This window comes from Globicephala melas, chromosome 15 (assembly GCF_963455315.2).
Source record: "Globicephala melas chromosome 15, mGloMel1.2, whole genome shotgun sequence".
NCBI classification, from domain to species: Eukaryota; Metazoa; Chordata; class Mammalia; order Artiodactyla; family Delphinidae; genus Globicephala; species Globicephala melas.
This window is the reverse complement of record NC_083328.1, coordinates 35,000,041-35,023,749: the sequence shown is the minus strand read 5'-3', so window position 1 is coordinate 35,023,749 and position 23,709 is coordinate 35,000,041. Positions and strand designations below refer to the sequence as shown.

At 43.9% G+C, this 23,709-nt stretch overlaps 1 protein-coding gene across 2 annotated transcripts in view; it reads right to left on the bottom strand.

Annotated features, from left to right (window-relative positions):
- TRAP1 (TNF receptor associated protein 1) overlaps positions 1-20,731 on the bottom strand; it is a 48,690-nt gene extending 27,959 nt beyond the window's left edge. For both annotated transcript variants that reach the window (XM_030848522.3, XM_060285728.2), the window contains exon 1: positions 20,605-20,731. In XM_030848522.3, the coding sequence (XP_030704382.1) occupies positions 20,605-20,680 (76 nt within the window). In that variant the 5' untranslated portion in view covers positions 20,681-20,731. The remainder of the gene's footprint in view (positions 1-20,604) is intronic.
- Between the last annotated feature and the right edge of the window lie 2,978 nt (positions 20,732-23,709).

Sequence of the window (23,709 nt, the reverse complement as noted above, 5' to 3'; positions counted from 1 at the left end):
TGCAGGGGGCCCAGGGTTTGATCCCTGCTCAGGGAACTAGATCCCACATGCATGCTGCAACTAAGAGTTCACATGCTACAACTAAGAGTTGACATGCTACAACTAAGGAGGCCGCCTGCCACAACTAAAACCCGGCACAACCAAATAAATTTAAATAAATATTTAAAAAAAAAAAGAAACACGTGCAGATACCTCCACTCTAACCGGCAGGATAGAGCCAGTCCTCACCAGCAGCCCCTGAAGACACTCGCTGGGGACTGGCATTGTTCAGTAGGCACTTAAGGCCCGACCTTTTCAAGGATACAGGTCAGACATACAAGACACTCCATGTGAAAGTCTAGGCCATAACAAACTGCAGCTGCCTGTTATGTAACTACATACATGTGACAGTCAGAAAGGAATGATTTAGAATGTCCAGAAATAACTTGTAGGTTTAAAAATCAACATATTGACTTCCACATTCCTACAAGGCATAAAAATCTGCATTTTCTTTAAGCTTACTCTTGGATTTATAAATAACACGATGTTAGCCTTTACCTCTACGCAGAATACCTTTAAAACTACCCCATTTCAGAAAATATTCAATTTCCAATCTAAATATTGATATTTAATTCTCTGGCCTAACTGTATTGTTCACCTTATCCATACAGCTTAAAAAAAACCCAAAAACCCAAAACCCAAAAACAAAAAACCCACAACTGGAGTATTTCTTCTGGAATTAAATGGTATTTGGTTAGAGGGTTTAACAAACAGTCTGCACCAGGCCAGGTGGGGGTGCTGGGGTCCCTGTGATTCGCCCTGATGCAGGGCGAATGATGCCAGTGGACTATGGGCAACCACACGCTGCCTCCCCTCCCAGGGACAGCGCTCCTGGCCACATTTGGAGACATAAACAGGTTCCCCACAAAAGCTGGGAACCCTCTGCTTTAAAGTACAGTAGAACTTCAGGATGAAATCAGTGAGACTAGGATAAAGGAGAGATGTTTGAGGGATGCAAGACCCGGGCTGGGCCTCAGGATGGATTCTGGATTCTAGTTCTCCATTGAGCACTACTCTGGACGTGAAAGTGTTTGGGCCACCAGAAGTCGGAGTGATGGGGGAGGTCCCCCAGAAGAAGAGGGGCAGAAAGCTCAGTAAGCACAGATTGGTGGTGTTCCTGACCATGCCTCCACATAAGCCCAAAGATGCTGAAAGCATTTTAGAAATTCTTACATCTAATACTCCTCTTACCACATTTCATCGGCAACCACTCCCTATCATGTGGCCTCAGGAAAGGACACAGTGGAGAGGAGGGGATCATACTGAGTCTTCTTCCAACAGTGATATGCACGAAGCACTTATCCTTGTCCCCCCAGACCTCCCCCAGTTCTCCCGGTCTTTGAGCAGGTTTTCCTGCCTACAGCACTGTTCCCTGCAACCCATCCCTTAAATTTCAACATGTTATTCTTCTGACACCAATTCCATCTTGTTATTTCTGATTTCTGAGGACTTATTCCTGAACGCAACCTCATCAATTCCAAATGCTTCAGGCTGGTCTTCCAGGCCCTCCACTAAGCAACACCCCAAACCTCCGGAACTCACCTCCTTCCTCCCCAGTCCAGCAGGCCTGCTGACACCCCATGCCCTGGAAGAAGGACTCCTGACCCGCTCCACTTGCATACATTTGTTGAACTGACCCCTATCCCCACTTCCTGTCCTGCCCTTCTGCTCATGGTCCTTTCCTCGCCATCTGCCTTTCAGTCCCATCAGGAAAGAACAGGTTGCATTTCCTCATGGTTAGCTGTAAACCATCCCTACCCCAAAGGAAACCAGAAATCACACAAAATAGAACAATTCAGAGGCTAAGGGCTCCTCTCATTTTCAGACTCCTTGAACTAACTGTTCTAAACCTGCTCTCATATGGGGGGAAGGGGCTACTGGATTATGGCTGGCACACTTTTATTTCCAGTCTTCTGTGTATAAATATTTTAATCAACAACACATCTTAGGGACTTCGCTGGCAGTCCAGCAGTTAAGACTCCGCACTCCCAGGGGCTTCTCTGGTGGCGCAGTGGTTGAGAGTCTGCCTGCCGATGCAGGGGACGCGGGTTCGTGCCCAGGTCCACATGCCGCGGAGCGGCTGGGCCCATGAGCCATGGTCGCTGAGCCTGTGCTCCGCAACAGGAGAGGCCGCAACAGGAGAGGCCACAGCAGTGAGAGGCCCGCGTACTGCAAAAAAAAAAAAAAGACTCCGCACTCCCAATGCAGGGGGCCTGGGTTCGATCCCTGGTCAGGGAACTATATCCGTCATACTGCAACTAAAAAAGAACCTGCATGCCACAACTAAGACCCAGCATGGCCAAATAAATAAATAAATAAATATTTTTTTTTTAAAAAAAAACACATCTTAGAGATCACTCTGTTTTAGTACATATAAAGCTGTTTATTCTTCTTAGTGAGCAAATAATATTCCACTGTAATGGATAAGTATTTAACTAGCGCTCAACTGATGGATGTTTAAACTGTTTCCAGTCTTGTGCTGTTAAACATAATGCTCCAAAGTGATAAAGAGTTATCTATTGATTGCATGCTTACCCTTCATGGAAGAAAGGAGATACAGGAAAATATCCATGTTTCCACTCTTTTGTGCAAAAGAAACAGGAAGGATAAATGAGAAACTAATGAGATTGTGTATTCGTTTGCTAAGGCTGCCGTAACAAAGTACCACAGACAAGGTGGTTTACAACACAGAAACTTAATCTCTCACGGTTCTGGAGGCCAGAAGTGGAAAACCGAGGTGTTGGCAGGGCTGATTCCTTCTGAAGGCTCTGAGGGACAGTCTGTCCACGCCTCTCTCCTGGCTTTTGGTATTGCCAGCAGCCCTGGGCTTGGGGCTGCCTCACTCCACTCTCTGCCTCTGTCATCACATGGTCCTCTCTTCCCCATGTGTGTCTCCTCTGTGTCCAAATTTCGCTCTTCTTAAGGTCAGTTATACCGGATTTGGGGCTCACTCTAATCAAATATGACCTCATCTTATTATACCTGCAAAGACCCTACTTCCAAATAAGGTCACATTCACAGGTAAGCGCTTGAACGTATCTTTTGGGGGCACACAATTTAAGCCATAAGAAACTGGTTACAAGGGCTGTTAATTTCCTGGGACTGCTGTGGCAAAGCACCACAGGCTGGGCAGCTTAAACAACAGAAACTTATCATCTCACAGTTGTGAAGGCTAGAAGTGTAAAATCAAAGTGTTGGCAGGGCTGGTTCCTTCTGAGGCTGTGAAGGAGAATCTGTTCTATTACTCTCTCCCAGCTTTGGGAGCCCCAGGCATTCTTTGGCTTAGAGATGACCACCTTCTCCCTGTGTCTTCACATCGTCTCCCCTCTGCTCGTGTCTGCCTCTGCATCCAGATTTCCCCTTTTTATAAGGACACAGTCATATCGGATTAGGGCCCACCCTAACGACCTCATCTTAACCTGATCTTCTGCAAAGACCTTATTTCCAAATAAGATCGCATTCACAGGTCCTGAGGGTTAGAATTTCAGCATCTTTTGGGGGACACACGATTCGACCCATAACAGATGTGTGGGAACAGAATGGAGAAAGGAGGTTGGGAATGGCGTAGCAGAGCTGAGGGGAACGTGCATTTCTGAGTATCCCTTTTCCCTCTGATTCTTAGAACCATGGTAATGTTTCACATACTCAAAAAGTAAATAGTTAAGAGCAACCAGGGTGTGTGGAGAACAAAAAACTAAATACAAACAGTAACAAATGTGCACAACTATACTATGAATAACATAACTGCCCTGAAAAAACCTAAGTGACTTTAGAAAACAGCATTTGGGGAAAAAGAAAAAAACCAGTACTTTGCACAGGTGACCCTTGAACAACGGGGGTGTTGGGGCACAGAACCCTCCACCCCACCCCCCGTGAAGTTGAAAATCCAAGTATAACTCTGTAGTTGGCCCTCCAACACAAGCATATCCACATCCGTGGATTCCAACCAACTGCAAATTGTGTAGTACTGCAGTACCTACTTAGTGAAAAAAATCTGCAAATAAGCAGACCCTCACAGTTCAGAGGTCAACTGTTCAAGGGTCAACTGTATATTGTAAAGCTGGGCTCAAAAAGGACAGCATACTATTACTGTAGCAGAAGCGGTAGCAATTCTCAAACTGCTCTGTGTATATACTAAGCTCAAGCAAGTGAGTACATTGTGACTCAAGTCAGGAGAAAGGAGTCAGGAAAGGGCAGGGGGAGGCCAGGGTGAACCTTGCTGTGCTGCAAATGGAGGCATCAGTGTCAGTGTAGAAATAAACACCAAGGTGCATACATGTGGGTGACAGTGCACACACACGCATACTTCCTGGCTGTGTCTGGGGACACCCAAGCAGCAGTGAGCACACCTGGCACCAGGGAGAGCACCCGTCTCGGACCTGCCACCCCAAAGTCCCACATCCCAGGAAATGCCTTCATCCTGGGCAAATTGGGGTGTGTGGTCACCCGCCCTGGCACCCAGATCTTTGGTTTGTAAATACCATTCTCCAATAAAAGGAATCGAGACCACTGGAGAACACACCAGATGAGCCCAGAATAGCTGTGGTGCTAGAAAGTGAAGGACTCACAGATGACGGGACGTGCTGAGAGGGCACAGGCTCTGAGCGGAAGGCGCTCCCGGTGGCAGAATCTAGGACAACCTGAGCAACAACATAATGACAGTGGGGGACTGTCAGCTGGTGAACAAAATAAATATAAGTCCACACCTACATAAATAATAAATAAATGGAGGAGAAAGGACCTCTTCCTTATAGTAGAATTACAATTAGTAAATGTATAAGGAATGATGGAAATAGACAATCACCATCAGACAAGCACAGTAACAGCTGTGACAGGTACAGATTGTTGATTTGATGTTCACCAGAAACAGAACATCTTCAGAATCTCAAAGAATCCCCCCTCTTGGTTTCAAAGAGAGAAACAGTACTTTACGGTGAAATAAGTGGCAGATAACCTTTAACTAAGCGACTGCAGTGACCATCATCAGGAATGAGATGTGTCCATATCCTGCAACTCCTGGTGGGGTGAGAGGGCACAGCCTGTTTTCTGTTGTGTTCTCACCAAAACCACATCTCGATCTAATCATAAGAAAACACCAGACGAACCCAAATATATATACACAAAAGTGTCAAGGTGCTGAAAGACGAACACAAACTGAAGAGACACAAGTACAGGATGGAGGATCCTGGTCCAGCAAAGGACATGGATGGGAAACCCAGCTAAAGTCAGGTAAGACCGGCATATTACTGAGTAGTACTGTGTCACTGTTATTTCAGTTTTCAATAATTATACCATGGCCACGAAAGATAGTAATATTAGGGGAAATTAAGGAAAGGGGAAGGGAAGACTGAGTACTATTTTTATAACATCTCTGTAAAGTAAAAAATATTTCAAAATAAAAAATAAGACTCTAAGGAATATTCCTATACATGTGTCATTTCATTTATGCACAAGTATACATTTGAGTACACATCGAGAAGTGGAATCATCAGGTCCAAGGTTATGTCCAATTTAAACTGTGGTCAATGCTGCCAACTCACCCTCCAGAAACTTATCAGTTTACATTCCCACCAGCAATATTATGAGAGTGTGTATCACCCCACACTCTTGCTAAGATGGTAATGTTATAAAACTTTTGAATCTTAGCTTATCAGTTAGGTAAAAATTTTACTGTAGTTTTCATTTATATTTCTCTTATTATAAGCAAGATGGAGCATCTATCCACATTTTAAAATATTTTCTATTTCCTTTTATGTTAATGGACTGTTGATATCCTCTGATCATTTTCTACAGAATTTTTTCTTATTGATTTGTAAGAACTCTTTATATATTAAGGAAATTAGTCCTCTGTTTGTAAAGGACTTCCTTGCTCCAAGATTAAACACAATTTTCCCATGTCTTATTTTTCCTATTCCTTTTGCTTTTTTCGCCACTTAATACTCACAATACTTTTGAAAGGATTTAATATGTTGTTTATGATGGGAATAATATAAGTCCTCAGAGTTAGGAAAAGGGAAAAAAATAAGCAATCCATATTTTCAACCACAATTTTAAGAATTTCCATTATATTCCAAGATTATATTAATCAACAGCTATCAAGAACAGATTTGATTTCAGGTTAACTGAACTTTCTACAGTAATTTTAAGAATAAACCAGGGATTCCCTGGTGGCACAGTGGTTGAGAGTCTGCCTGCCGATGCAGGGGACACGGGTTCGTGCCCCAGTCCAGGAAGATCCCACATGCTGCGGAGCGGCTGGGCCCGTGAGCCATGGCCGCTGAGCCTGCGCGTCCGGAGCCTGTGCTCCACAACGGGAGAGGCCACAACAGTGAGAGGCCCGTGTACCGAAAAAAAAAAAAAAAAAAGAATAAGCCAATAGTGCAGTAAGTCTGCCTGAACCAGATACAAACACACTATCTGCACAGTATCGGTCCTCATGTTCCCCCTACACCCTAAAGGAAAAACCACAAACCTCAGTGTCAAGCTACAATGTCTTAGTATTAATCTGTTTGGTGGTTTGGGGTCACAAAATGGGAAGCACCGATAGTTTGAATCTGACAACACACACACCTGCCAGTGCTCATGCTGCTTCCTCTACCTCCAACTTCTTTCCATTTGAACTGCTTCAGGATCCAGCATAAGGCCCGCTCTCCCACCAGGCCTTCCCCCCCCCCACCACAGTACACAATAATCTCTCCCTACTATGAATTCAGAGCACTTGTTTTCCATGCTACTAAATTAAAACTGCTATTACAAGCCAGCTTGTGGCATTTCTTCTACTATTAACTTTTTCTTAATATATAACATCTCACCAAAGTAGGGCAGGAACAAGCTTATATTTCTTAGCATCAAATTCTCTGAAAGCAAGAACAAACATATTTCTCTGTATGCCAAAGCATCTGATGCAGAAGCAGCCTTTTTTTTTTTACAATCATGAAACTTTTTATCAGCATAAACATCACTATACTCAATCAGAACCCCATTCAATCAGCCAACAGATGGCAGTAGTGATCCACAAGGCCATTTTAACTAGTAAGCATAAATTAAAAATGCAACTGCCAACAGGGGCCTGCTAAGGCAGGCACATGAGTCAAAACACAATGGGTATGTTCTTTTTTTTTTTTTTTTTTTGCGGTATGCGGGCCTCTCACTGTTTGTGGCCTCTCCCGTTGCGGAGCACAGGCTCCGGACGCGCAGGCTCAGTGGCCATGGCTCACGGGCCCAGCCGCTCCGCGGCATGTGGGATCCTCCCGGACCGGGGTACGAACCCGCGTCCCCTGCATCGGCAGGTGGACTCTCAACCACTGCGCCACCAGGGAAGCCCGGTATGTTCTTTTGCTTTGTTTTCTTAAGGAAAGAAAAAAAAATCTTTCTTATATATCAGCCATAGTTCTTACTATGGTTTTGCTTCATAATGGCATCCTAAGTTATGTACCTTAAATACAGACACATTATTTTAAGCTATGAGAAATATGCTGATTGTTTCTCTGGAATTACATATTCCAAATGGACAATCTCCCATTTTCTCAAGTGTGATATGGATAACAGCAATTTCACTTTTCGTCTTTACTACACAAAGTGCCACTTCCTGTATGGCTGAGGTGTATCCTACCAACCAAACCTGACAACAACCATGAACACAGGAACAACAACAAAAAGACTACCTGAAGGCTCTGGAGAACCAACAAAAGCAGGCAGATTCTGGAGAGAAGATATTTGGAAGAAGAGAACGGCACAGAATGACGGTGGGTTCAATGAGGGGTGGCTAAAACTCTAAGAGAAAACACACACAATGTGTACTTTTCTGGCCTGAAGAACCAGAGGAGAGATTTGGAAAACCACAGAATATGAAAAGTGAAGGGAGGAAATCCCAGAAAGGCGAGTCAGAGATAGGGAGCCCCCAATTTGGGGAATAAATTCTTCTAAGTCTCTGGCTGACCTCCTGAACCATGCATATGTGGGGCAAACTGCAAGCAGCGCAGTTAAGGAAAAAACTCAAGCTGCTGCCTAAGAGAAAGTGTTTGCAGTGGCGGGCCAACCAGGTCAATACCCACCTTTAAAACAACAACTACTCGTCAGAGGAATATAACAAGAGTCCAGAGATTCCACAAGGCAACATCCACAATGTCCAGGATGCAATAAAAAGTTACTCAATATACAGAGAATCAGGAAAATGCAACCCCTGCTAAAGAGAAGTGTCAGTCAATGGAGACTGGTGCCAAGAAGATCCAGATGTTGGTATCAGAAGACAAGGGCTTTAAAACAGCCATTATAACAATACTATATGACATAAAGTAAAATATGCTCAAAATAAAAGATGAGAAATCTCAGAGACAAACTATAATAGAAGAACCAAGTGGAAATCCTACATACAGAAAATACCATGTCTGTACTGGGCATATACCCTCAGAAAACCATAATTCAAAAAGAGTCATGTACCACAATGTTCATTGCAGCTCTATTTACAATAGCCAGGACATGGAAGCAACCTAAGTGTCCACTGACAGATGAATGGATAAAGAAGATGTGGCACATATATACAATGGAATATTACTCAGCCATAAAAAGAAATGAAACTGAGTTATTTGTAGTGAGGTGGATGGACCTAGAGACTGTCATACAGAGTGAAGTAAGTCAGAAAGAGAAAAACAAATATTGTATGCTAACTCATATATATGGAATCTTAAAAAAAAAAAGAAAAAAAAATGGTTCCAAAGAACCTATGGGCAGGACAGGAATAAAGACACAGACTTAGAGAATGGACTTGAGGAAACAGGGAGGGGGAAGGATAAGCTGGGACGAGTGAGAAAGTGGCATGGACATTATACACTACCAAATATAAAATACGTAGCTAGCAGGAAGCAGCCGCATAGCACAGGGAGAACAGCTAGGTGCTTTGTGTCCACCTAGAGGGGTGGGATAGGGAGAGTAGGAGGAAGATGCAAGAGGGAGGAGATATGGGGGTATATGTACACATATAGCTGATTGACTTTGTTATACAGCAGAAACTAACACACCACTGTAAAGCAATTATACTCCAATAAAGAAGTAAAAAAAAAAAAAAAAAAAAAAACCATGTCTGAAACTTACAAATTAACTAGAAGGCTTAAAAACCAAATGGAGACAACAGAGGAGTCTATGGACTTCAAAATAAATTGACAGAAATTATTCAATGTGAAACAGATTAAAAACAAATGAACAAAGGCAGTGGTTAAGAGTCTAACTGCCGATGCAGGGGACTCGGGTTCGTGCCCCAGTCCGGGAGGATCCCACATGCCGCGGAGCAGCTGGGCCCGTGAGCCATGGCCGCTGAGCCTGATGCGTCCGGAGCCTGTGCTCCACAATGGGAGAGGCCACAACAGTGAGAGGCCTGCGTACCGCAAAAAAAAAAAAAAAAAGAAGAACAGGGTCTCAGATATATGTGGGACAACAGAAATAAGTTTAACATACATGTAACTGGAGTCCCAGAAGGAGCAGAGAAAGAGAATAGGGCAGAAAAAACATTTGAAGAAATAATAACTGGAAAATTCCCCCAAAGCTGGTCAAAGACATATATTTACAGATTCAAAAGTTCGATGAACCACTAGCAAGGTAATATCAAAGAAAAACACCTAGGCACATCATAATCAAACTGCTGAAAACCAAATAAAAAGAGAAAATCTTGGAAGCAACCAGAGAAAAACAACACATTACATGAGGGAACAGTAAGTTGAATGACAGCTAACTTTTCATCAGAAATATGGAGGCTGAAAGACAATGGTACTTAATGCTGTTTAAGTATTAAACAGCAGACCTGCACTAAAAGAAATGCTACAGTTCTTCAGGCTGAAAGTAAATGACATGAAATGGAAACTTGGATCTTCAAAAAGGAATGCAGAGCATCAGAAATGATAACCTATGTAAACACAAAAGAATTTTTCTCTAATTTCCTTAAAATATATAAAGCAATTTAAACCAAAAATTAAAACATTATCTTGTGGGGTTTACAACGTATGTACAGGCAATACATAAGACAAATGTAACATAAAGGATGGGGTGGAGGGAATAAATGCACCTATATAGTTGCAAGGCTTTTACAGTTTATATGGTATATTACAATACTAATTCTAAACAGACTATGAAAAGTTAAGGATGAACATTACACTCTCCAGAGTAACCAATAAAAAATGATGCAAAGAGGTATAGCTAAAAAAGCATTAGTAAACTAAAATGGAATTCTAAAAAATATTTACTTGATCCAAAAGAATACAAGAAAGCTAGAAGACAGGAAAAAATGAGAGGGGACAAATAACATAATGGTAGAGATAAATCTGACTACATCAATAATTACATTTTAGGTCAATGGACTAAACACTTTGATTATAAAGGCAAAGACTGTCAGAATTGATAAAGCAAGACCTAATTATATGCTGTCTACAAAACAATCACTTTAAATATAAAAACACAGATACACTGAAAGTAAATGAATGGAAAAAGATATGCCACGTAAAAAGTAAGCATAAAAAGGCTGGTAGGACCAAATTAGATCAGACAAAGTACATTGCAAAATAAAAAGTATTACCAGAGGGGACTTCCCTGGTGGCACAGTGGTTAAGAATCCGCCTGCTAATGCAGGGGACACGGGTTCCATCCCTGGCCCGCGAAGATCCCACATGCTGCAGAGCAACTAAGCCCATGTGCCACAACTACTGAGCCTGCACTCCAGAGCCCGCAAGCCACAACTACTGAGCCCATGAGCCACAACTACTGAAGCCCGTGCGTCTACAGCCCGTGCTCTGAAACAAGAGGCCACTACACTGAGAAGCCCATGCACTGCAATGAAGAGTGGCCTCCGCTCACCGCAACTAGAGAAAGGCTGTGCGCCACAACAAAGAGCAAACGCAGCCAAAAATAAATAAATAATAGGGAAACATTATGAACAAATTTATGCCAAGAAATTTGACAACTTATATGAAATAGACAAATTCCTTGAAAAAATTATCCAAAGTGACAAATGAAACAGAAATTTTGAATTGCTTTATATGTAATAAAGAAATTGAATTTATTTGCAAAAGTATTTCTGTAAATAAAATTCCAGGCCCAGAATTTCTACTGAATTCTATCAATCACATGAGGAAGAAGTAACATCAATCTTACACAGTTTCAGAAAATAGCAAAAGAAGGAATTATTTCCATTCAAGTTTTATGATGACAGCACAACCCTAACATCAAAAGCTGACAAAGACATCATGCACACACAATAAAAATACTACACCAATATCAATCATGGACACAGACATGGAGGTCCTTAATAAAATATTAGCAAGTAAAATCCATTAATATATAAAAATGATAATACATCACAACCAAGCAGGTTTATCTGAAGGATGTAAGGCTAGTTTAGCACTAGGCAGACCTTGGAGATATTGCAGGTTCAGTTCCAGACCACTACAATAAAGGGAGTACCACAATAATAAAGTCACACAAATTTTTTGGTTTCCCAGTGCATATAAAAGTTATATAATTAATCTAGATATTGCAGAACACTAAAAGTGACCCAGAAGCCCTTCAGAAGAGGAGTAGCTGAGTCCTTTGCCATTGTAAATCTGGGGAGGGAGAGTGATGGGTATTTAAGATGGAAGATAAGTTTGAGAATCGTTAAATAAAAAGTCAGGATGGAGAACAGAAATGATAATTAGATCCTTTTTAGAGGTAAAAAGATATATATTGGGCTTCCCGGGTGGCGCAGTGGTTGAGAGTCCGCCTGCCGATGCAGGGGACACGGGTTCGTGCCCCGGTCCGGGAAGATCCCACATGCCGTGGAGCAGCTGGGCCCGTGAGCCGTGGCCGCTGAGCCTGCGCGTCCAGAGCCTGTGCTTCCCAACAGGAGAGGCCACTACAGTGAGAGGCCCACGTACCGAAAAAAAAAAAAAAAAGTACTAAAAGAAATTATAAGAGATATTTTAAAAACAGCTTTGAGATATAATTCACCCAGTTAAAATGTACCATTCAATGGCTTTTAGTGTATTTACAAAACCAACCTCATTATCTAATTGAGAATATTTTTAACACTCCAGAAAGAAACTCCATACCCATCAGTAGTCACTCCCCATTCCTCCTGCCCCCAGCTCCTGGTAACCACTTTCTGTCTCTACAGATTTGCCTATTCTGGACATTTGCCTATTCTGGACATACTACACATGGTCTTTTGTCTATGGCTTCTTTCACTTAACGTAATGTTTTCAAGGTTCACCCACATTGTAGCACATAACATACCTCATTCCTTGTTATGGCTGAATAACACCAATTATATGGATAGGCCACATGATGTTTATCCACTTATCAGTTGATGGACAATTGGGTTGTTTCTGCTTTTTGGCTAATATTACGAATAATGCTGCTATAAACATTGTTGTACAAGTTTCTGTGTTTTAAATTCTCTTGGGCATAAACCTAGGAGTGGAATTGCTGGGTCAAATGGTAAGTCTATGCCATTTGTCTATATCAAAGTCTGTACCATTTGAGGAACTGCCAGACTGTTTTCCAAAGTGCTGCACCATTTTATATTCCTGCCAGCAGTGGGTGAAGGTTTCTCCACATCGTCACAGATGTTTGTTATTGCCTGTGTTTTTTTTTATTATAGCCACCCTGGTGGGTGTGAAGTGCTATCTCATCATGGTTTTGATGTGCATTTCCCTACCTAACGTCTAATAACATTGATCACTTGAGATCTTTTTCCTTAATGACTTAAAAGGGAACTCTGCCCAAACAAGACACCATAGCCCAAGAACCATAAATTTATGGACCACATAAAAATTAAAGTCAATAAAGTAGACCCTTAAACAAAAAAAAAAATTGTAACTATGTGATGTGATGGATGTTAACTAAACTTACTGTGGTGATCATTTTGCAATAAAGTCAATAAAGTAGACCCTTAAAGTCAATAAAGTAGACCTTAAACAATAAAGTAGACCCTTAAACAAAAAAAAAAATTGTAACTATGTGATGTGATGGATGTTAACTAAACTTACTGTGGTGATCATTTTGCAATATATACAAATATTGAATCATTATGTTGCCCAGCTAAAACTCTTATAATGTTATATGCCAATTATATCTCAATAAAAAACTAAAATTAAAAAAATTTAATGAATAAATAAAGACAATGAGGGATTTCCCTGGTGGTCCAGTGGTTAAGACTCCATGTTTCCACTGCAGGGGGCACAGGTTTGATCCCTGGTCGGGGAACTAAGATCCCGCATGTCACAGGGCACAGCCAAAAAAAACAAAACAAAAAGAACCCACATGTCACAGGGCATAGCCAAACAAAACAAAACAAAATAAAGAGGTAAAAAAAATAAAAATAAAAACAAGAGGACCTCCCTGGTGGCGCAGTGGTTAAGAATCCGCCTGCCAATGCAAGGAACATGGGTTCGATCCCTGGTCCGGGAAGATCCCACATGCCACGGAGCAACTAAGCCTATGCGCCACTACTGAGCCTGCGCTCTAGAGCCCGCGAGTCACAGCTACTGAAGCCTGCACGCCTAGAGCCCGTGCTCCGCAACAAGAGAAGCCACCACAATGAGAAGCCTACACACCGCAACGAAGAGTAGCCCTCACTTACTGCAACTAGAGAAAGCACGCGCGCAGCAACGAAGACCCAATGCAGCCAAAAATAAAATAAATTTATTTTTTTAAAAATAAAACAATGAGCAATAACCACACTTAAAAAAATGAAAGTCAATGGGCAAACACACTAGAGTTAAAAAAAGTCTGAAACATGTGGCAGAAGGCTAGTTTCCTTAATACAGCAAGATCACTCACAGATCTACAAGAAAAAGACCAATAGTGCAAGAGGAAAATGGCACTTCACAAAAAAGAGAAACATCAATGGCTTTGAATCATAGAAAAAGATGCATTACCACATTCATAGCTAAAGAATTGCATTTTAAAACAAGATAGCATTTTCACTGTCAGACTGACAAACATTTATAAAATAGTTATGCTAGCACTGGTGAAGGTGTAAAAAACTGTTGGTGGCACTGCCTGTGATTTTAAAAAGAACGAAGACTGCAAACAACCTAAAGGTCCCTCAGGAGAAGGTTAAGTGAAGGAAGGGGCACCACACTGTGGCTCCAGGGCTCTGGGTGTCTAGATACAGCATGTGCAAAGTGTGAGGGGCAGACTGCGCACAGCCCATGACCGGGGTAGCCCTTCTTCATTCCCAAGGGAAGGACGGTGTGGACACCCGTCGCTGCAGAGGCTTTTTCTGGAGCCACTGGGCAGTGAGCTGAGACAGGGTAGAAGTTTTTTTCACTGTACCAGTCTGTTCGGGAAAACACCACTACCTTCTCACTAATAAAAATGTAGAAATAATTTTTCTCAGGAAACTCCTATGAAGTTAGCTTTAACTCTAACTCCCCATCTTATCACCAGCTGCCCATATCTCCCCATGAAGTCACACGTAGAGGAAAGCAGCGCGACTCTAACCCAACTCCACTCAAGAGCGTCCCCAGCGCGGCCCCCACCTCCTTACTGTCCCTCCAATATGCCAGCCCATTCCTGCCTCAGGACCCTGGCACCTACCACTCCCTCTGCTTGAAACGTCCTGCCTCGGACACCTTCACCTCCTTCCAGGCTTTGCTTAAACGCCACCCTGCACGTGAGGCCTCCCCTGACCGCCCCACTTCTACTGCGATCCTCTTCCTGCTTTGGTTTCTTCACATGACATCCATACAGCACGTACTTGTCTGCATAGACTCCACTCCACATCAGAGCCACAGAGGGCCAGGACTCCTGTCCGTCTCATCCCACAGCAGGCACTGCAGATGTTCGTTTAAGGAACTGCTGCTGCCACACTATGGAGCTCCAGTGGCCTTGACCGTCTCATGTCTTTATTTTTCCCACGATCACCCTAGAGTTGGAGCAGGCCCTTGATAAACACATGGTCATTTTCTCAGAAGGTACAGCCACAGGACACAGTGTTTCTCAGAATGCAGGTCAAGATTGCTGATTATGAAAGCAATTCAGTGAACTAAGCAATTCAGTGAGCTAAGTCAGAATTTTTTTTTTTTTTAATGAAACGGAAAGTAAAAGAATGCATAGCATGGGACTTCCCTGGTGGCGCAGTGGTTAAGACTCCGTGCTCTCAACGCAGAGGGCCAGGGTTCAATCCCTGGTCAGGGAACTAAATCCCACATGCATACTGCAACTAAGAGTTCACATGTCAAAACTAAGGAGCCCGTGAGCCGCAACTAAGAAGCCCACCTGCCGCAACTAAGACCTGGTGCAACCAAATAAATATTTAAAAAAACAACCAACACATAGCATAATACATGTAAGTATTTACAAAACTCTTTCAGCTAAGTATGTACACATATTTGTACAGTATATGCATACTTGTATAGCAGGTCACAATGTGAATGCATTTCTTACCAGAGTACATGACAAAAAATGCTTGAAATTCACTCATCTAATATCAACCTAAACATTTCTAAGTTAAAGCTTCAGGTTCTATAAAAAGTAAAATTTTTAATGAGTTTACTTATAAAGTTTAAAATTCTGTAAAGGTACTTTCAGATCAATGAAAAGGAGAATTAAGCCTCTCCCCAAAAGGGAAAATACAATACTGGAAAAACCGTCATCCTTTGGAATGTAGCCTCTAGCTTTCTTTCCAGAACACCTCCAACTATGTTACCATAGTTTTATGCTTGTAAGCATGAAATTCTCTGCTTTTCAGTTTAAGTCAACTCGGATAGTTTCATTATCTCTCAAATTTCACCAGATACCACAGGTTAGCTATTCGCATCTGAAATTTCTCCAAACATTTTGTTTCTTAAGTTCTGTAATCATTTGAGGTAAGATTTATGTATATCAATATTCTAGACAGAAAGTTCTTCACTTTCTATTTATATATCAAATAAAGATTTGGGGACTTCCCTGGTGGTCCAGTGGCTAAGACTCTGCACTCCCAATGCAGGGGGCCTGGGTTTGATCCCTGGTCAGGGAACTAGATCCCACATGCCACAACTAAGAGTTCGCATGCCACAACTAAAGATCCCACATGCCGCAAAGAAGACCAGGCTCAGCCAAATAAATAAATATTAAAAAAAAAAAAAGATCTGTATTCCCTCAAAATTTTCTACATGCGTTCCTCTGGAATTCCTGAACATTTTCACTATTTCTTAAACCTTACTGTGTTTCACAGCCTGTTTTGGGTTTTTTTTTAAATTTATTTACTTTTGGCTGTTTGGTCTTTGTTGCTGCACAAGGGCTTTCTCTAGTTGTGGCAAGCGGGGGCTACTCTTCGTTGCGGTGTGTGGGCTTCTCATTGCAGTGGCTTCTCTTGTTGCAGAGCAAGGGCTCTAGGCACGTGGGTTTCAGTAGTTGCGGCTCGCGGGCTCAGTAGTTGTGGCTCACAGGCTCTAGAGCACAGGCTCAGCAGTTGTGGTACATGGGCTTAGTTGCTCCACAGCATGTGGGATCTTCCCAGACCACGGCTCGAACCTGTGTGCCCTGCATTGGTAGGTGGATTCTTAATCAGTGTGCCACCTGGGAAGTGCCTTCACAGTCTGTTTTAATCGTTCTCTACTAAGCAATACTGACACTCTATCAAGAAACATCAACTCCCTGAATACAGAGAAACACAGCAAAACCAAAAGGGAGGGGCATCTCTGAAGAGTCAAAATACAGGACACAAAATCCACATGCAGAGCTTCAGTTAAACAAGAATATTCTGTCCCCATCCAGAATTCTCCTCTCCTTTAAAAAAAGTTGCTAACAAGTTTTATGATCCAGTTTCCCAACCCTCAACTGAAAACAGAGAGGAGGAGGGAACCTGGCGTCAGAGGCCTGGTAAGTTAAAATGAGAGTAATAGAGGCTAAAAACACAGAAATACTCAGGATGCAGTTTCAGTTTGGGACATTTTATAGACAAAGGAGCCGTCACATCCTAGTGGTCCTGCAGAGGCCTGTGTATTACAACAGAAGACCATAAGTTAACATTCATAATGACCCTGAAAAAAATCAAAGAAAGGTTCTGTCATGTTTCATCTGATGATTAAGTCTTTTAGAAAGACTTCTAATCATAATGGTTGAAATGAAATGTTTTACTACTTTGCAAGTAAGTTTCATGGAAAATCCTTCCAGGCACTCCATTTCCTAAAAATGCTGGAATATCGGTATATGTGAACTTCAGTGCTTTGCTCACTCCTTCACAGCACACATCGGTTCCCTCACTGTCCCGGTCCTTTCGGAAGACTTGTACCCTTTTATTTTGTTCTTAACGGTATTGCTATATAGATTTTTCTTTTAAAATATGGCATTCATTTTGCCTATCTCAAAATTAATTTCTAATATTCTAATCACATTTCTTGATTATACAGCTGCTAAATAACAGCCATTCTTTCAAAATTAGTTACATCCATGACTCAGCTACACCTGTATTCAATTTACCTATACTTTGGGCATCAAAAAGCAGATGGAAATAATGCCCCCAAGTAGACATTGGTTCTCCAAGCTACAACTTTCATCATTTGTAATTCCTAGTGGTTTTAGCAGAAATAACCAGCCATTCCAGAAATATCCTGGAATTTACCTTTACTAAAAGCTACGGAACTATAGGTAAGTCTCCACGTGGACGAAGCAAACAGCAGTTTCCTAGTAAAAAAGGCTAGTGTTCTGTATCAAGGCTGAGCAGAATGGTATTTAAGAAAAATTCTAGCTGCTGCAATGAAGGCACCAAGAACCCAAACCAAGAAAATCCTCTGGCAACTTAAAGTATCTCACTTGAGAGTGAAGTGGATACATTTTCATTGATCCTGAGTCAGTACTTTGGTTTGAGACAGACAAGCAAACACCACCACTGGCCTCTTTAATAGTCTCCTTTGTCCTGTTACAACCTGGTATTTGACATCTGGGAGTGAGAACTGTCATTTTCCTTCAGTGTTTACTCATCAGCCGTTTTCCCTCCCTCCCTTGAAGCTGCATGCCAGAGGGGAGCAAAACACCTGGGGATCTTTCTTCTGTCTTAGTTCTGATCAATTACTCAGCCAGTAACTAATAAGGTCTTTACTAACCTATTACATTTGGGTTGATCTTTTGCAGACAGCACAGATAACTCAGGCCCCTCATCCTAACCAAGTGTCCCATTGCCTCCTGGACAGCTGGCCACACATCCCTCCTCTGTCCACATGCTTCTCTGGCGCTAGCCCTAAGCCCCAGGACCATGGTTTACATAGACGGCACTGCCATTCAGGGTCTAAGCAGTTAACCATTGAAACCTTTGTCCTCATGTTAAATTAGCAACACCCACAGCTGCTTTACTGAGAGAGTGAAATCTGACCAGCAAGTGCTACTCCTTGCATCCCCAAAAACAGCCCGAGAACACCAGAAATTTGCCTGAATTCTTGTGAAGGTTGCAGCACAAGAGGTGGAAGGGCAGAAATTAAATAGTATGGGCCCCACACTGAGAGCAGAGGGAGGAAGCAAAATAAATCAACAAAATAATTAGTACTAAATGGGTGTTTGCAGTTGACAGGGTTCAGGTGGGGCTCGTTTTGAAGGATGACACAAACCTGCAATGATTTAGCCCTACAACAGAGAAAGCTCACTCTTGTGAACTTTCTTTGGAGCAGACTGCCCACCCCTTACAACTCCCCAAGGCAGAAAATTCCAGCAAAGCCTCCAGCTTATAGAGAACAGAAAAGTCATAAGATGTTAACTTAAGCACCAAACAGTCCTACTGTGGCTGCCGCATGCTCTCGTTCTTGCAATGCCAACCGTGAAAATTAGAATGGTACAAAGAATGAATTACAAACACACATGGTCAGAACATCTCAGAACATGGGAAAAGAATCTTAACCTGCAGAGAGCAGGGAAAAAAACAAGTTGGCTACAAAAAAACACAAGAATCAAACTGATATGACTGCTCACCTTTAACGAAGTTGCTGGAAGACAACATAGCAATATCAATCTTTGAAGGAAAATTATTTTGACCTGGAATGCAACACCCAGCCAAACTACTTTACAAGTATGAGGTCAAAATAAAAATCTTTTTAAACACGGTGGGGCTTAGAAAATTTACAACCCATTGACTTTTTCTGCAAAACAAACACAAGGGTATATATATACTCTGCTAACACAGGAAATAAATCCCAAAAGGAAGGAAGATGTTGAATACAAGAAACGGTAATAAAACCTACAGTTGTCTTATCTGCTAATGCATGATATTTTTAAAAATCATTGTTTAAAAAGAGACTACACCAAAATTTAAAACTCAGGTACAGAAAAAGCCGTAAAAGACATGAAGAGGAAATTCACAGAAGATATACAAATGGCCATTAAACAAATGAAAACATTCTCACTGGTAATGAGAATTCCCTGTGAGAATTCCCATTCCCTGCTAATGAGAATATAAGTTGATAAAGCCTTTTTGTACAGCAATTTGGCAATATCAGCTAACATTTCAAATACGCACAGGCTCTGAACCATCAATTCTAAAACTCTCTGTAATTCTAAAGAAATGCCACACATGGACACAAGGATTAAATACTCGCCCATTCTATACAGCACTGTAATGACCCCTCCCCCCCAAAAATCTGGAAATAACCTTTATTACGTCCACTAATAGGGCAATGTTAAGTAAATGATGATACGTCCTAACACAGAATACTACTATGCGTCCATTGTAAAGCCGTAAACCCGTGCATACTGACAGGAAAACATATGTAAGCCATTCTAGAGCTTAAAAAAAAAATCTGTAGCACAATGTATATACGGTTTAGGCCTTTTTACGTAAAAACAGACGTGTGTATTTATATGTGTGTAACTAAGTGTACAGAGCCTGGAAGCAACGCCAAGACGTTCACCCGTGGTTACTGCGGAGTGGGGAGTGAGAGCAGAGACTGCGGTCATTCTTTTTTTTTCAACACTGATTTGAGCACCTACCTACCAATTCCAGGCCCTAGGGATACGGCGGGCAACAACCCAGGGTCCACGGGCTGCACGAGAGCCCAGCGTGCCGGTTCTCTGGTTTGCTGCCGCGCGCCGGGCCGAGTGGGCACTCAGGTGTGTGTCGAATGAACGAGTGATCAAGTGGCTTATGCGTTATTCGTGTATAAATCAACTTGGGGGGGGGGAAGAATAAAAACACAACTAAGGGACTTAAGTAATCACCCTGGTGAAGCCCCTTCCCAGCGCACACGCGCCCTTCGATTTCAACTTCCCGAAAGTGCCTTCGGCTCCAGGAACGAGGAGCCCGCGACCCCTCCGCCTCAACCCGGCCCGAGGAGCTCGTTGGAGAGAAGCCTCTGCTGCAGTCACGCGGGCCCGGGCTCAACCCCGTCACCTCCGGGGAAACCCGGCAGCCTGGCGCGGAGCCGAGCCAGGTGACACCAGAACGTACCGAGGGCTCAGCGTTCGCCGCTCGCAGCGCGTTGGACACGTAAACCTCACAAAAATCTCCCAAGCCGAACACGGAAGAGCCGTCACCGCGCCTCCCACGTAGAAAAGGGGCTCGGGACCCCGAAGGCTCCGCGCGTGCCCGTCCCCACTCGCTTTCCACCCGTCTTGCCCGGCCGCCCTCACCTCCCCGGGCGACCGCCAGCGCCGGGGCCCGCAGGCGGCAGCCCCACAGCAGCAGCGTCCGCAGCTCGCGAGCCATGTGTATCCTCCTCGGCGCCCACAGAAGCCAAGCGTGCCGGGGGCGAGGCCGGGGCGGGGCCTTATTCGGGCGCGGCGTGGTGACGTCACAGCGCGCGCCCGGCTGCCCGGCCCGCTGCCTGCGCCGGCGGGTGGGCGGGGCCCTCTGTGGCTCGGGCTCGGGCGCGGTCCGGGCGCGGTCTGGCCGCGCGGGGGCAGCCGGACCTGGGGGCGGGACCTCCGTGACCTTGTGCCGCGTTGTCAAGGGCGACGGCCGTGTCCGCCGAGCCGCCGGGGCACTTGTCCGCCGCCAGCTGGTCCTCGGTTTGTGCATCCCAGAAATGGGGCAGATGTTAACATCCACCTCGCAGCGTGTGAAAAGGCGACGCCGGGGCAGAAGCAGTTAACATCTCCAGGGTCTTTATATAAGTCTCGGGCCAACGGTCCAGACCAATGGAAGTCAGTCTCTCCAAACCAAGACAAGCCAAATAGCTAAAAAGAGTAAAAGGGAGAATTTCAGGCTTGACTTGTCTACACCAAAACTTGGGAGCCAACTCCCACCAGCAAGACTGGGCTTATTCATCATTCCAATTCTCTCGCCTTCCTGGAGGTAAGAGTCTGGTTGGAGATTCGGACTATCAACTTCCTTTCTCACAGAGTTCCAAACCACGTAAAATGCAGATTCTCCGGCACCGCCTGAAGTGAGGCTCAGGCAGCCCCCTAGATGATTATGAGGCACACTGAAGACTTGCTGCCACGATCAAATAATTGCACACAAATGGGTTACTCGAGATTGTGACAGGATCTGCTAAGAACAGGAGCCAGGAGAGTGTCCCCCAGTGGGACCTGGACATAGCTGGGGCCACGGGAGGGGGTGTGACAGGGAACACTTGCAGGTCGAAAGTGGTATGGATGATCCCCAAGTTCCAGGCTTAAGTAATGTAAAAGAGGTGGGCAGATTTGGATGGAAGAGCAGGAGTTCTCTCACCTGGAAGACTCCATCAGCCTCCTAACTGGCTCCCCATTCTCTGCACAGCAGCTGATCATACACACTCCTCAGTCAGGGTCCTCCAGTGGTTTCCCTGCACATAATCAATTCCAAACCCCTTCTGCCTCGGCCTCCAAACCCTGCATAACCTTACCCCCACATCACTCCCTCCTTCACGATACTCCAGACACATGAGCTAGTCCCAGGTATAGTGTTCCCAGGATACCGCTGAATTGAGGGGTCTCAGCCTCACATTTCATGTGGTGTTCACTCCACTCAGGAAATCATCTCTTTTGTAAGAGCTGACACATTGGTCTATGGGGCAATAGATCTAGCTTGGGGAGCCCTCTTATTACAGGAACAGGAAATAGTATTTGGCAAAGGGAGGAGGGAAACCTAGGCTTCAGTGAAGGATGGCGGTGGGTGGGGGCTACTAGGACCCTTCTGTCCTCTCTCAGTCTGTGGCCTTCAGAGACATAACCTCAGCCACAGATCTTTGTGATATTGGGTTCCCTGGTAGCCCAAGGAACTGTGGCTTTTTAAAGTGCCCAGGGATCCAAGCGAATCTTGAGGGGGTCATGAGAAGATTCAAGCCCTATGCAGACAAGGAAAATGGAAGAAGGGAAAGAATGAATAGAGTACTTGAGTTGAATTAATCGAGACTGGCAGGGAGTTGCTTGGGGAGAGCAGAGAGAGAAACAGAGGAGGGGAAGGGAGGGGGAGACCCCCTGGATCTCCCAGCCACCACTGTGGCCACTATGAAGCTGCCCATTCCTTTTGCAGAAGTCACTGCCTTCCCCTGGGGGTAAGCTGACAGCCATGAAAAATGCCTGCTGCATTATTCACAATAGCCAGAAGGTAGAAGCAACCCAAGTGTCCATTGATGGATGAATGGATAAACAAAACATGGTATATACATGCAATGGAATATTATTCAGACTTAGAAAGGAAGGAAATTCTGACACATGCTACAACGTGGATGAACCTTGAGGACATCATGCTAAGTAAAATAAGCCAGTCACAAAAAGACAGATAGTGTATGATTCCACTGACATCAGGTAGTTAGAGTAGTCAAATTCATAGAGACAGAAAATAGCATGGTAGGTGCCAGGGGCTGAGGGAGGGGGACTGAGAAGTTAGTATTTAATGGGGACAGAGTTTCAGTTTTGCAAAATGAATAGAGTTCTGGAGAGGATGATGGTGATGGCTGCACAACAGTATGAATGTACTTGATACCCTTAAAAATGATTGAGGAACTTCCCTGGTGGCACAGTGGTAAAGAATCCACCTGCCAATGCAGGGGACACGGGTTAGATCCCTGGCCCGGGAAGATCCCACATGCCGCGGAGCAACAAAGCCTGTGTGCCACAACTACTGAGCCTGCGCTCTAGAGCCTGAGAGCCACAACTACTGAGCCTGCGCGCCTAGAGCCTGTGCTCCACAACAAGAGAAGCCACCACAATGAGAAGCCCGCGCACCGCAGTGAAGTACAGCCGCCGCTCGCCGCAACTAGAGAAAGCCAGAAAGCCCATGTACAGCAATGAAGACCTAACGCAGCCCCCCAAAAAAGGAAAGATTGAAATTTTGTGTATATTTTACCACAATTTAAAAAAAATGCCTACTGCAAAGAAAAATCTAATTTGACTGCCTCCCTTTTTCTTCATTTCTTTGTTCAAAGCACCAACTTCTGGGCAAGCTTCTCCCTTCATCAGGCAACATCCTGGGAGTTCCCAGAGGAGGAAAGGCTCATGGCTGTCGGTTACTTCTTGGCCCGGAAAGGTCCCAGTGATGATGAAATTTTTTTCTCAATTTCATGGATCCTTTTATAAGGCAGATTCCTTTTTGAAGCTAGAATATGGGAGTGGGAGGTGAGGAGAGGAACTCCCAGACAGTCCTGCAGACCCCGGGTGTAGTCTGAAAGCTATTCTATAATTGTCTTAGTGTTCGGGCCTTAGGGGCAAGGATTTCCTCCAGCAGGCACAGACCTGTACAGCCCCATCTGGGACAAGGGCAGCTGCAGCTTGGAGGCCTCTGACCGGAACCTCAGAAACAGTACCTCTCCC